Here is a 15435-nt window from a genome sequence, read left to right as displayed (position 1 = left end):
CATGACTTTTATAGCAGTAGCTGAATGAATGTTTAATTCTGTTTTTAATCTGCTGCAGCAGTTTGTAGTTAAGGAGAACACTTAGAGATCCCGAATGAATAAATAACAGACTAAAAACAAAAATACTTGGACCTCGAAAGTGCATCCCAGATCAAAAAATTATAATTATACTATTTTACATTTTTCTTGAAACATGTTGGCCGATTGAAATGACACCTGTGAATTCACAATGTGATGACTGCTTATGAAGCCATGCTGGAGTCACTGTGAATATTTCCATAGAGAGGCACTTTGCATCAGCAGCACCATGCTCCAGTGCTCTGGGAGAGTTTATAGTCCTGAGAGTTGAACACTGGATGACTGACAGCTGTCCTTCATCACAACAGAAGCCACAGAAATCCTCCTCATCAAAAACATGACTTTGATCTGCGTCCTCATCTGGACTCTCCTCTGCTGCTGCTTCACAGGTAAAGTCCAGAGAATCAAACTCCTCTCCTCTATCAACATCTGTCCCTCTGAAATGAAGCCCACAAAACCATGAAGCTGCTTTATGTTTTTGTCTCTGTGTCCTCAGAGTCCAGAGGACAGATCACAGTGACTCAGCCTGGAGCAGTGAGCTCTGCTGTGGGAGGATCTGTGAGCATCAAGTGTAGGACCAGTCAGAATGTTAATAGTAATTTATCCTGGTACCAACAGAAAGATGGAGGAGTTCCTAAACTGCTCATTTACTATACTAGCACTCGAGTATCAGGGATTCCAGCTCGTTTTACAGGCAGTGGATCAAACTCTGACTTCACTCTGACCATCAGTGGAGTCCAGGCTGAAGATGCAGCAGTTTATTACTGTCAGAGTTTCACTATTAACAGTCAGTATGTGTTCACACAGTGAAAAACAGTCGTACAAAAACCTCCCTCAGTCAGACTGAACAGAAACTGAAGTGACTGCTGCAGCTGGAAGATACTGCAGAGACTGATACAGTTCACTGAGGACACACACACACACACACACACACACACACACACACACACACACACACACACACACACACACACACACACTCATAGAGTGAAACTGTAATTGATGGTACTCCAGTCAAATGAGCTTATATAAAAAAAAACAAAGGAAATTTCACAATGCATCATAATGAAAAATAACTTTTTTTTTGACTGAAAAGAAAACATGACATTACTCAAAAATTTTTCATTTTAATTAAGTCTTCAAAGTCAGCGAGTCACTGTAATACATCTCTTTGACAGTAACAAATTCAGCTTCCAATGAAAACATGAAGTTAGAATTAGTAAAATAATTAAATTTCCCCTTCTGTCTTTTTTCACTGTTAAATTCTAGCTTCAATGATTACTTTGTCTTAAACTGGAATATTGGATCATCCTATAATTTGAAACTGAATTGTCCTTGTGTTTAAATAGTCTTGACAAGCACTGGACATCTTCAAAACCTAGTGCTGATTACGGCCGACCTGGACTAGAGACTAAAACATAACTGAACATCCCATCACATCAACAGTGAACATGATAAAATAGCCACATTACAACTACTTGACTATGTTACACCTGACAAACTATCACTGTTAATATTCAGGGAGAAAACTACCACAGTACAAAGCAAAACTGAGAAATCCTTCACCTTCACCAGTACACCCGTGTGGTTAAATCATAAACTTAATTCAACAATGGAGTTTTCCATCTGAACTAAGTTTCCTCTCAGGATGTTAGGCTGACCGTAAACATGTTCTCTTGTCTTTTACTTTTGAATCTGTGTTTTGTTGAATGTTCTTGATTAAGGTAAGTCACACTTTCCTGATGTTACCAACTTCCGTCACAAGGTGGCAGTATGGCAACGAACAGCAGTTACTACTTCCAGATTTCACCAAGTCCATCTTTGTCTATGGTTTTATCTCATGTTTGTTTAACTTTGGGATCACGTTTGGTCTGTACTGAGCTGGAGATGCATGCTTTAAGTTCTTGCTGTTGATGTTAGTGATCGGTGCCTACCGCTCAGGCTAGAGACCATCACGTCCTTACATGTGTAACAAGACGCAGAATCTGCAGTCTCCAGTGTATGGAAGCCCGTTTCCGCCACTAAATAAAAACAAAAAAGCTAGTATCCATAACTCGAAATTTCGAGAAAAGTAACTCGAAATTTCGAGTTACTTTTCTCAAAATTTCGAGTTAGCTCTGCCAATCAAAAATATACGTGAATGAGGTCGCTTTCTTGTTACCCGGAAGCATATGGCGCAGAGGAACGCGCACTCAAAAACGGATCCCAACAAATTGGCGCTTTCACGAGTACGTTTGCTGATAGTAACACCATGTGATTCAGCTAATAACACAGGGATTTCATCATTTGTGAAGCCAGGCTGAAAACACTCAGCAATCTGTGCATTCACGACTGGATGTAATACCGGTAGCTTAGCTGTAGCATTTGTAGCTGAGGGCTTCAGCTTCCGGGTAACGAGGAAATGACGTCATTCACGTAGATTACTGATTGGCAGCGCTAACTCGAAATTTCGAGTTACTTTTCTCAAAATTTTGAGTTAATAAATCGAAATTTCGAGTTAATATGTCGAAATTTCGAGAAAGTAACTCAGAAATTTCGAGAAAATAACTCGAAATTTTGAGTTATGGATCCTTTTTTTTTTTTTAGTGGCGGAAATGGGCTTCCATACTAGTGTGTCCAACGTCAGTGTTGGGTTTATCTAGGCACAAAGCCCGCTGGAACACGAGACCAACTAACTGCACGACAAAACAAGTCAAGACAGAGCTCTTTGTCTTTGTGGCTCGTGAGAGAAGTCAGTCAAAGCTGAGGAAAAGATTCCTTCACCTGAACTCAACCAACTTCGCCTGATTCCTTCGCTACAGCCCTTTTTATTGTCAGCAAGCAATCATTCATGAATATGCAATTACAAATACACGTGACATTCTTAAGCAACATCTCTGAACAACATCAGTGTCTGTGTGTGGGTGAATGTGTGTGTGTGTGTGTGTTTCCAGCCATACTATACACAGACATACGACCTTTGAATGAACTTAAACTGTATGCAGAAAAGCGGAAGTAAACGTCTTACTAAAATATAAAAACATGAACCTCCAATAGGTCATGTCTCAAATACATATTTAAAGGTGTGACCTCTCGAACCTTTAAGAAAACGGAACCGTCTGGTTTCAAAAGCTATAATAGAATTATAACATCGAGACTGCTTCCTCTCATCTGATGGTACACAAGCGCACACAGAATCTTATCAGACCTAATAAGGATCTGATTTTTATCAGCATACAAATGTATAAATATATATTTCTAAGCATAAATGACAATATAAAAACATCAATTCCAACAGTCAGCATGTGAAACTGCTGTGAAATCCAGAAATCAAATTATCAAAACAATGATAATCAATTCAGATTTTTTCTTCTCCTTTGAAACAGCATTAATAATAATAATAATGGATTGCATTTATATAGCGCTTTTCGAGACCCTCAAAGCGCTTTACACTCTCACATTCACACACTGGTGGAGGCAGCTACAGTTGTAGCCACAGCTGCCCTGGGGCAGACTGACAGAAGCGAGGCTGCCATATCGCACCATCGGCCCCTCTGACCAACACCAGTAAGCAGTAGGTGAAGTGTCTTGCCCAAGGACACAACAACCGAGACTGTCCAAGCCAGGCTCGAACCGGTACCTTCCGAGTACAAGATGAACTGCCAACTCTTGAGCCACGATCACCGCACATTAGACTAAATACATAAAGAAATCACTACAGTAGAAGCTGTTGTGGAACCTTCAATCAAGTCATGTTTTAAACAGTGGAAATTTTTTTTGTTGAAGTATGGAGGTTCGTTCAGTTTTGCTTAAATGGGTAAAATGCTTTGTAAATAACATTTGTTTGGTGACTCATTTTCAGCCAAAGTGCCTTTTTTGTTTCTAGGGAGTAGAAGGGAGTTTCAAAATGTCACTTCTAAATATAATAGTTTTTTAAAAAAAATGCATAAATAATTTCTATTTGCAAACAATAATGAAAACATTTCAGAAAAAAATAGTTTTATTACTTTACAAAGCTTTCAGTAGTTAGGCCTCTAAGTACATCTCTGACATACTCACCCCCGTCAGCCTCTCAGGTCAACAGATGCAGATCTTTTAAATGTTCCCAGAATTAGAACTAGGTGTGCTGACGGTGCTTTCAGTTACTGTGGTCGTCTGATTTTCATCCTTGCTGACCTAAATTCAGTTATATCTGTGCACATTTAAATTCATGATTTTTCAGCTTCTATTTTCAAATGCAAAGTTCTGTAAAAATATTTTTGAAAACAGATCACTGACGAACTGCACCATGTGTGACCTCTGTAGTGTGTCTTCTCAGGCCTTTAAATGAATGAACAGGGTCAGGTCGATTTTGCAGCTACAGCCCTTTTTATTCAGCATCTGCATTCACAACAACAGGCAACAAGTAGAATGGTTTTAACTCTTGCAGACAATCAGCGTGAGCCCTCTACAGAAATCCTCCATTACTCTGAGGATTGCATTTACACTGGCAGTGTGATCATATAGTGGTTAAATCTATGCAAATAAAATAGAAGAATCTTAACAGAAATAATCTGCAACTTAAATTTCCTGAACAAAAGGAATACAGAAAAATACTAAAACATATTTAAGCTACATTAAGGTGCTTCCTTAGCGCTGTACATAAAATAATGTATATCATACTCTAAACAGTAGTGCGCAGTCACATACCTGCATTCATTACAAAGGGAAACAAGTAGAATGGTTTTAAATCTTGTGGACAATCAGCGTGGGCCCTGTGTGAAAATGCGGCATCAGAGTTGGCTAGCTATACTCCAGTCTCTTTACTGATAAACAAGTCTCACATAAACAAACGTTTAACCCAACATAAGGATTTAAGAAATAACCAATAAATAAATAATGTTTAACCAAAAATAACTGGGTCAACTTGTATTACTGTTACAGCTAGCAACATGATTTTTCTGTCCACCACATTTGCACATTCGTTACCTCTTTGGGAATCCTCCATTACTCTGAGGTTTACCCAGAATTCCTTGCACTTGGTGGTTACTGCAGGTTGACATTTGCAACAGTAGGTGGTGCCAATGTCCCATTTAGCGGGATTTAACTTGAACCTTATGTCTATGTCACACATGCACTGGCTTGAGTCAACAAATTTCCATAGAGGCACTTTGCATCAGCAGCACCATGCTCCAGTGCTCTGGGAGAGTTTATAGTCCTGAGAGTTGAACACTGGATGACTGACAGCTGTCCTTCATCACAACAGAAGCCACAGAAATCCTCCTCATCAAAAACATGACTTTGATCTGCGTCCTCATCTGGACTCTCCTCTGCTGCTGCTTCACAGGTAAAGTCCAGAGAATCAAACTCCTCTCCTCTATCAACATCTGTCCCTCTGAAATGAAGCCCACAAAACCATGAAGCTGCTTTATGTTTTTGTCTCTGTGTCCTCAGAGTCCAGAGGACAGATCACAGTGACTCAGCCTGGAGCAGTGAGCTCTGCTGTGGGAGGATCTGTGAGCATCAAGTGTACGACCAGTCAGAATGTTTATGTTTGGCAGCTCTCACTGTTTAGCCTGGTACCAACAGAAAGATGGAGGAGTTCCTAAACTGCTCATTTACTTGCTAGCACTCGACAATCAGGGATTCCAGCTCGTTTTACAGGCAGTGGATCAAACTCTGACTTCACTCTGACCATCAGTGGAGTCCAGGCTGAAGATGCAGCAGTTTATTACTGTCAGAGTTTTCACTATCCTAACAGTCAGTGTGTTCACACAGTGAAAAACAGTCGTACAAAAACCTCCCTCAGTCAGACTGAACAGAAACTGAAGTGACTGCTGCAGCTGGAAGATACTGCAGAGACTGATACAGTTCACTGAGGACACACACACACACACACACACACACACACACACACACACACACACACACACACACACACACACACACACACACACACACACACACTGTAGATCTCTTAAACAAATACCATCATTTTTTGCACAGCAAGGAAAAGTTGGAGAAAGTCTCGAGAAACAATCTCTCATCTTGCAAAAATTATTTCTCTGAAATGAAGCTCCCAAAACCATGATGTGTACGATTATGATAAAGAAAGCTGAGCAGTGTATTGAAAAAAGCTTGGCTATGACCTTTGAGCTCAGCTTGAAAATAGATCTGTGAAGGTTCTCAGTCATCCAGGTCCTCGTACTCTAAGGAGCCACCAAACCTACAAAATGTCTTTGGGGCAAGACATCGTTCCCTCAAAGCTACTCGAGGATGACAGTGTGGAAATAAGTGTGCAGTCAGTTATTAATACTAGTCTTCTATCTGGGTGTTGTTGGGTCTGTGTTTCCACAAGCCCCGCTGGTTTAGAGACTTATTCATCATGAAGAAAACGAGACAGTCACACACACACACACACACACACACACACACACACACACACACACGCACACACACACACACACACACACACACACACACACACAAAATGAAGTGATTCATCACAAATTTGTGTCCTACATCGCATGTATGTTGTGTTCAACTTTCAAATATATATTTAACTAAAGAACAAACGTGGGCCATTATCAGATACCAGGATAAGTCTTGTTCATGACCTTTGACCTTAGAGCAAACACTGAATCTATATCAAGATAAAATAATCTGAATCCAAAATCTGAAAATGTTCCTGATCAGTGAGGCTCAAAATAAAAACAACACACCTGTGAATGTAAGATTTACTGTAAACATATCATCAAACATGAACATGAGTGAAAAAGCTGTTATTGAACTGAAGGTGTTTTTTCATATTTTGTTCATGTCATCATTCATTTAATCTTCTCCGTGTTCGTCAATGAAATTAAAACTTTGTACTTCAGATTCTTTCTAATCACTCCTTGCATTCGTTGACTCTCCTGTCTGTGAGTTCTCCTCAGAACAAACAGCTCATCAGAGACACTAAAGACTCTTTCTTCTTTAGACTTGCTTTGTAGTCTGGTGAGACTGTTTCCGTGGTAACCAGGTCCCAGCATTGCTTCATGAACCAGTCTGTCTGGTACAGGTGAGCAACACCACCAACAACCTACCACACACATTTAAATAAACATAAAAATAACCTGAACAACTTTAAAACTCCTTTTCAGCTTTTGCCAAAATGCAGATCTCCTTAATGGTTCTTTCAGCCTGTGTTTTATTTTACCAGTGTAAAATAAAGACATCATGTTGGAGTGCAGAGTTGGTCTAAATTCTTCTAAATGAAAAATATATTCATCAAGTGCAGGTTTGTAGATTTGAATAAAATTAAATGTCTGATTCAACCAAAATTCACTTTGCAAAACATCTTTATTACCTAAAACATGAATGTTGTCATTATGAGAAAGAAAATAACAGTTTTAGTCTTTATTTGTTCTTAAAAAAGAAAGATGGAGAGACAGTTACAGAGTTGAGAATGAGAGCATTAAACCAGTATCAGGTTGAGTCAGGTCAGGACTGGGAACACTGGACTCTCCTCAGTGGCTCTGAGACCAGAGCCTGGCAGCCCTGGGTGGCCTCACAGGTCACAGAGCCCACCTTCATCCAGCGGTCTGCAGGGAGCCTCAGGGTGCTGCTCCAGCTGTAGAGGCCGTCGTTCTCCTGCACCACGGGGCTCCTGCTCTCCTCCCAGCTGATGCTGCCACTGCCATCCACCTTCCAGGACAGACTCCAGTCTGAGGGGAAGCCCTTGTTGGCCAGACATGTGATTGTTGCAGTCCCCTGCTGTAGCTCCTCACTGGAGGGGGGCAACACTGTCAGGACGGGACGGGCATCACCTAGGAGACACCAATCAGCTTAGAGCACAGGGAGCACACAGCTGTCAATCAAACCACAGACAGTGGGACACCTTTACTGTAAGAGCTGATTTTCTCCGTTAAGAAGTTTCTGTCAGGTGTTTTTTCTGCTCCACCAGTCATTCACTCACACATTGTTTCACTTCCCTTTAAGAAACCTCTCATGCATATCAGCACAGAGAGAATCATCACACAGTTTGAGCTGAAATATGTTCAAACTACACTGGAAATAAAAGAAGCAGATGTGGAAACATTTACAAAACAAGTTTAAAATCATCAATATTGTACATGACTGACATTAATATTAACTGGAAACAAATAAATAGAATAAATTAATTAATTCAGCGACACAAAATGCTCTTCATGTATATCTAAAACAATTTTTAAAATTCACATAAACCCAAAGTAATTTCAAACAATACTTGAAAGTTCTTCTTCTTTATATTATTGTTAGATTTTTTTTTCAGTTTAATTTGACTGAAATGTAGACATAATATTTTGACATAGCAGATCTGAATTATCCTCCACGACACAAGAGGATGATAAAAAATTCCAGCATCAAACTTATTGTAAAGCTACGTGCGTTTCTCTTAAAATCAGAAGAGAAATTGTTAAATGATATTTAATAAAAAGACAGTATTTGATAGTAAACCAGAATAAACTTACTTCCAAATCCAGTCTGGTTCCTCCACCGAAAGTCCACCACAGTGATACAAACTCATTGAGGCGCCGTACAAAAACCTCTGACTGTAGAGAGACACGGCTCTCTGACTCTGAGACAAACAAACTCAACAAAATCATTCACTGTTTGCACAGCAGCCATGACTCAGCTGATACGACTTCTTCAAATACCATCATACAATGTTAGTTTAAATACAGTTCAATCCATGAGCTTTTGGACGATCACATGTTTTTGTCCTGTCCGGCACTGGCAATCAGAATTATTGGTCTGAAGGAAAAAGAAAGATCTCGAACGATTTATTTTCTCAGTGTGGATCATTATGGCTTTGCCACAACTGGTCCCACTTGATTGATCTTCTTATTATTTATTTCTTATTATTTTTATTAAAGATTACAATGGCAAACAGATACAGGACCGGGGGATCGTAGAAGAGAAAGAAAAAGAAGACAAGTTTAGAAAAGGAGAGGAGTAACAGCAAAAAAGGAAGAGGAATAGAAAAGACAATGAAAACATGAGATCACCTGCTGGAAGAAAAAAAGAAAAAGAAAAGGAGCAACAAAGGAACACAGCAACCCTAGATAAGCAAAGTTAAGTAAATAATAAATGACTGAATGTACTGAGCAGCACAAAGACCGAACAGCACGAATATGCTTAGAGGCAGCATCAGCAAGATAGTGGTGTCTGTGCATACCTGTGTGCGTGAGCGCGTTGTATTCAAAAGGTTTCTCCATGTAATTATCTAATAGTAATTGTGGGGAACCATAGCACTGCCCCCCAGGACATGGAGCAAGCATGGAGGACATCCAGGACCCAGACATCTAGATTCCCCCCAGAGCACAAGAGCCCAAGCAGGACCACTGGAGGGACAGCCGCCTCCCTCCTAGAAACAAGCTGGGGAGAGCCCCAGACGGGTGTGTGTGGGGGGCGGTGAGATGGAGTCTAAGACCCAACCAGACATATAAACATAGACAAAGCTCTTCATAAAACATGCCTCATTCACAGACATTCATATAAACACTAGATTCTATGCCTGAGTGCTTTCTATCTAGCATTGAGACAAATGTTCAGCATTTTACTCTCACCAGTCAGAGAGTCTAAAATATTTGAAACTGTAGCCTTTTGTTGTTTGTCACTGATCAATATCTGAGTAATATTATTCATAATTAGGCACTAACACACATGGTGTCTTGATGCACGCTCAATCATCCAGGTAAGTAAAACCCACAAAGTAGTGTTGGACGTAATGTTTTCAGGGGGAGAAACGTTTCGTCACTCATCCAGGTGACTTCTTCAGTCTCAGCTGACTGCAGGTTTCTCCAACCTTAGAAACAGGACATTTGCATAATGACTGAAACCAGCCCACTGAAGGAACAATGGGCTGGGAGGTCAGTTCCTTGATCATTAATATGCAAATTGTCATGACCATTAATCAACAGCCACTGATCAATGGCCATGAGTAACACACATGGTCTGGTGCAAAGATTCAGTATAAGTTCTGATGATGTGCTGCTTATGTTTTTATGCTGTAATCTTTATAGTGTAGTACAGAGCAAGATGAAGAAATGATGACTTTTCTTCGTGCAAATATTTACCATCTGTATTACCAGATTTTAAGTACGTCACAGAATAGCCTGCCCAATCCTCACAACCAAAGCTTGCTCAGCATAAGATGCACAATGTAAAACTTTGAACAAATGCTTTTAAAAATAATCAACAAAACACAAATTGCTGATTTTATGAATAACTCAATGGATTAATTAAAAAGAGAAAGAGGAAAAAAGATGTAATTACAGCAGACAGAAATACCAAATCACTGATTCTTGAACACAGAGTAAACCTTTTATAATGGACAAGGGCATTTCCATGATTTCCATAGAGGCACTTTGCATCAGCAGCACCATGCTCCAGTGCTCTGGGAGAGTTTATAGTCCTGAGAGTTGAACACTGGATGACTGACAGCTGTCCTTCATCACAACAGAAGCCACAGAAATCCTCCTCATCAAAAACATGACTTTGATCTGCGTCCTCATCTGGACTCTCCTCTGCTGCTGCTTCACAGGTAAAGTCCAGAGAATCAAACTCCTCTCCTCTATCAACATCTGTCCCTCTGAAATGAAGCCCACAAAACCATGAAGCTGCTTTATGTTTTTGTCTCTGTGTCCTCAGAGTCCAGAGGACAGATCACAGTGACTCAGCCTGGAGCAGTGAGCTCTGCTGTGGGAGGATCTGTGAGCATCAAGTGTACGACCAGTCAGAATGTTTGCAACAACCTATTTAGCCTGGTACCAACAGAAAGATGGAGGAGTTCCTAAACTGCTCATTTATGCACTCGACAATCAGGGATTCCAGCTCGTTTTACAGGCAGTGGATCAAACTCTGACTTCACTCTGACCATCAGTGGAGTCCAGGCTGAAGATGCAGCAGTTTATTACTGTCAGAGTTTTCACTATCCTAACAGTCAGTATGTGTTCACACAGTGAAAAACAGTCGTACAAAAACCTCCCTCAGTCAGACTGAACAGAAACTGAAGTGACTGCTGCAGCTGGAAGATACTGCAGAGACTGATACAGTTCACTGAGGACACACACACACACACACACACACACACACACACACACACACACACACACACACACACTACACACACACAGACACACACACACACACACACACACACTTACTTTATATTGCTGAAATATTTCTGCTTTCAGAATAAATTAGCATCAAAACATCCATCCATGCCTTTACTATCTGCAGTGTCACATTCAGGAAGTGAATAAATAACAAGTCATAAAAAATGTCACTAGAATGAGCACATTGAGGCTTTTATTCTTCATTGAGAATAATATGCTCAAATATTTAGTGTGAACTCTGTAAACAGAATTTGTGAAAAATAATGTAGTGATTTAAAATCGAGGACTTTACTGTGTTTGAATAGTTATGATTGATAAGGACAATCATATTCACAGAATTACTTTTACAGCTGAGATTGTTGGAAATGCACGAAACATTTAGAATTTTAAATGATGTGACGTCTCATGCTATTAGTATCGTCATCAAAAATCATCCTGAAAAATGTTTGCTCATAGGGGGCTCTCTGATTGTTGGGGTTGTCCAGTATTCTTGAAAGTCTTTTTTTATGTTACAATAGTGACTGTTGTGAGTTGATGTTACATAAATAAAACTGAATTGGACTGAACTGAATATTATTTAGTTCCCACAACTGTTTCACAAGGAGAACCTGTAGAAATAAAGTGTTTCTGACCAGTAAGATGGTAGAAAGCTTTTATTTTGAAAACACCCAGGAACTAATGAGTTTGTTGAAAAAGTGGATTACAGTGACTTAAAGGGAGCAGGAGAGCATACACTTTGAAATACTGATGGATTATGACACAATTATGATATAGAGATTTCCAACAGTGCCTGAATCACATTAATGTTTATAGTTTGAGCTGCTTCAAAATGCCTTTGACTTTTAATTATCAGTTTTCTCAAGTTTCATTTCATGCAAAAGTTGACTTCATGAGTCAAGTAATGTGTCTTATCCTGACATTTTCCCTCTTGCATGAAGTTTAGTTAAGTTCTGCTCTGTTCTATTAAAATATCAGAATTATTTGGGACCAGGAGCATGTGGGTCCATGCAGATTCAGGACTAAGTGAAGAGGATGCTGGAGCCTCTCTCAGATGCTATTGGGAAAAGAGACAGGATACACCCAGGATAGATAAAGAGATGGACAACCATTCATACTCACATTTTCACGTTTGATCAATTTAGAGTCACCAGTTAACCTAACCACAGTATCTGCATGTCTTTGGATGTGGAAGGAAACCGGAGAGAGCCCACAGAAACACTGGAGGAACCTGCAACCTCCACAAAGAAAGTCCCCAGCCTGGATGAACCCAGGACCATCCTGCTGTTAAAGCAATAAGTGTTAAAGCTATAATGAGAATCACACAATGATTTTTCCTAAGCTTTGCTGTCATGTCTTAAATAAAATAAACTACCTCACTGCGGGTTAGCATAATACTCGATAAAACACAAACTGGAAAAACACAGTATTTATGACATGGAAGTGAAGTCTCCCTGTAGTCTTCCAAAGAATATAAAAGCATATTTTAATTTTAATTTAATTACATTTTAATTGCAGCAGCTTCTTCAAACTTCTTTCCTATGGTAGAAAGGTGATTACTTGGGTTAAGATACCCCCCACCAAAAAAATTAAACCAAAACAAAAAAGAAAGGAAAGAAAAAAGCTTGAAATATTCCCAAAAATAACTGCAATAAACTGATAGATCCACTTATAAATGATTCTTCAGACCAACTGAATCTGTCTTACAGTCAGATCATTTCCATAGAGAGGCACTTTGCATCAGGTATATTATTTAATCTTAAAAAAAATATGGAGATTTCTCGCGTACCACCAGAGAGAGGCCAAGTACCACTTGTGGTATGTGAACCACAGTTTGAGAAAGACTGCTTTAGATCATGCACAGAACCAGTTAAAATGATAATACTGCTGAGCATTACACACTACATCACAAAACAGATAATAACATGTTCAGGACATGAAAGTCGAGTCTTTCCAGTCTCACAGGTTGTCCTGTTATTCTACAAAACATTTTAACAAGTGATATCTGCGCTGTGGTCATGTTTAACTTTTCCAACCTGTGGTCAGCATCGTGCATCAATGTGAATCACTGCAAGGTTTTTTGTACTGAGTGAGTTTTTAAAAACTCTAAAATAACTTTTACAAATTGTTCCTTTTTTTTAAATTTCACTTTTGAGGCCATGTTTACATGCACAGGTGTAGTTTGAAAAACATTGACTTTTCTATTTATTCTGGCCTATTTTTTACATGTGAACAGCACTTTAATTTGTTGACAGGTCATTTTCTAACTTCTTTCAGGGTGAAGATTCTCAGAAACTATGTTCATAAAAGGGCCACAGGTTAGACTCAAATCCAGGCTGCTGCCCTCTCCCATGACCCACTGAGCTAAACTGGCACCCTGCACAGTCCTGATTGGCCAACACTTGGATTGGGGTGAGGAAATCTCCTTTCCAAAAATCGTTCTTTTGAAATAAATTACAGTGGACATTGTGAAAAACTGATTAACTGATAAACAGCATCAACTATTTGAGCCAAGTAGCTGTTGTATTCAGTCAGATGATTTCCATAGAGAGGCACTTTGCATCAGCAGCACCATGCTCCAGTGCTCTGGGAGAGTTTATAGTCCTGAGAGTTGAACACTGGATGACTGACAGCTGTCCTTCATCACAACAGAAGCCACAGAAATCCTCCTCATCAAAAACATGACTTTGATCTGCGTCCTCATCTGGACTCTCCTCTGCTGCTGCTTCACAGGTAAAGTCCAGAGAATCAAACTCCTCTCCTCTATCAACATCTGTCCCTCTGAAATGAAGCCCACAAAACCATGAAGCTGCTTTATGTTTTTGTCTCTGTGTCCTCAGAGTCCAGAGGACAGATCACAGTGACTCAGCCTGGAGCAGTGAGCTCTGCTGTGGGAGCAACTGTGAGCATCAAGTGTAGGACCAGTCAGAATGTTCATGTTTATAGCAACAATCACTGTTTAGCCTGGTACCAACAGAAAGATGGAGGAGTTCCTAAACTGCTCATTTACTGGTCTAGCACTCAACAATCAGGGATTCCAGCTCGTTTTACAGGCAGTGGATCAAACTCTGACTTCACTCTGACCATCAGTGGAGTCCAGGCTGAAGATGCAGCAGTTTATTACTGTCAGAGTTTTCACTATCCTAACAGTCAGTATGTGTTCACACAGTGAAAAACAGTCGTACAAAAACCTCCCTCAGTCAGACTGAACAGAAACTGAAGTGACTGCTGCAGCTGGAAGATACTGCAGAGACTGATACAGTTCACTGAGGACACACACACACACACACACACACACACACACACACACACACACACACACACACACACACACACACAGAGTGATAGAGTGAAAATGTTATTGTTGCTAAAAACAAAAGAAGTTGGAAATCTATCTGTATCTCAGTCAATCAAATTTTGACCTTTGACCTCTGCTTCATAGCAGCTCAAATACATGTGAACCAATTCCTGAATATTGCTCATTATGAAAACATTTCTAAAGAAAGAGAAAAAAACACAATAAATCACCAAAATCAGTGAGTCACAATTGTCTGCATAACTTATAAAAATACTTCCAATAGAAACTTTAAGTCCAGTTTTCTCAGGTTTGTAGATTTTTTCTTTTTTGCTGTTCAATACTAGTCTGATAACTTTGTCTTGCAATTCCAATAAAATTGATCCATGTTTGTGGCTGTAATGTGACAAAATGTGGGAAAGTTCAAGGGGGCCGAATACTTTTGCAAGCCACTGTATGTGTGTCCTCATTAGGATAGGGATTTATATTGGCGTGAGGGACTGTAGCCTATAAGTTCTTATTGTTAAATGATAGTTATGAGATGGTGTGTTTCAGGTGATTTTACAGAAAAACACCAAAATAATGTACTGCATTACTTTAAAAAAGTACTCTGCATAATAGAATACTTTAAGATACCTCAACACTGATCATTTGACTCATTCTTATATTGTGCTTTTCTACTCCACCTGAGAACTCAAACTGCTTTATATAACAAGCTACAACATGCTGAAACATTCATTAAACAGCATGCAATGACTTTGCATGAATAACGGCGGTGTCGCTCAATATTCTCAGTAATAAAATCATAATCTCTAAGTTCTTATCAATTCCCCTTCGCACTTATTCTTTAACATAAACTTCGCTTAACTTCATGTATTCAAAGTGACTTAATTCTACTGACTCATATTGACTACAGATAGCACACTGGTTTCCAATAAGAATCCTGGAAATCATTATTTAGATTTC

General features: G+C 39.5%; 2 pseudogenes and 3 gene segments (V, D, J or C); 4 read left to right on the top strand and 1 right to left on the bottom strand.

The window, feature by feature from the left end:
- Positions 1-272: 272 nt before the first annotated feature.
- LOC121813348 lies at positions 273-997 on the top strand. The segment is given in 2 exon segments: positions 273-467; positions 575-997. Coding segments are annotated over 2 exon segments (366 nt in total).
- Positions 998-5197: 4200 nt separating this feature from the next.
- LOC121813345 lies at positions 5198-5926 on the top strand (annotated as a pseudogene).
- A 1432-nt stretch (positions 5927-7358) lies between these two features.
- The window catches only part of LOC121813344, a 17380-nt gene continuing 9303 nt past the window's right edge, over positions 7359-15435 (bottom strand). The window contains 2 exon segments of the C gene segment in view: positions 7359-7844; positions 8529-8536. Of these exon segments, the coding sequence occupies positions 7519-7844; positions 8529-8536 (334 nt within the window).
- Positions 10415-11133, top strand: LOC121813347 (annotated as a pseudogene).
- LOC121813346 lies at positions 13740-14455 on the top strand. The segment is given in 2 exon segments: positions 13740-13907; positions 14015-14455. Coding segments are annotated over 2 exon segments (384 nt in total).

Source organism: Haplochromis burtoni, unplaced genomic scaffold (genome assembly GCF_018398535.1).
Source record: "Haplochromis burtoni strain Fernald_Lab_line unplaced genomic scaffold, NCSU_Asbu1 Contig_1567, whole genome shotgun sequence".
Lineage (NCBI taxonomy): Eukaryota > Metazoa > Chordata > Actinopteri > Cichliformes > Cichlidae > Haplochromis > Haplochromis burtoni.
Note: the sequence above shows the minus strand (reverse complement) of the source record. Positions and strands in the feature narration are given on the sequence as shown.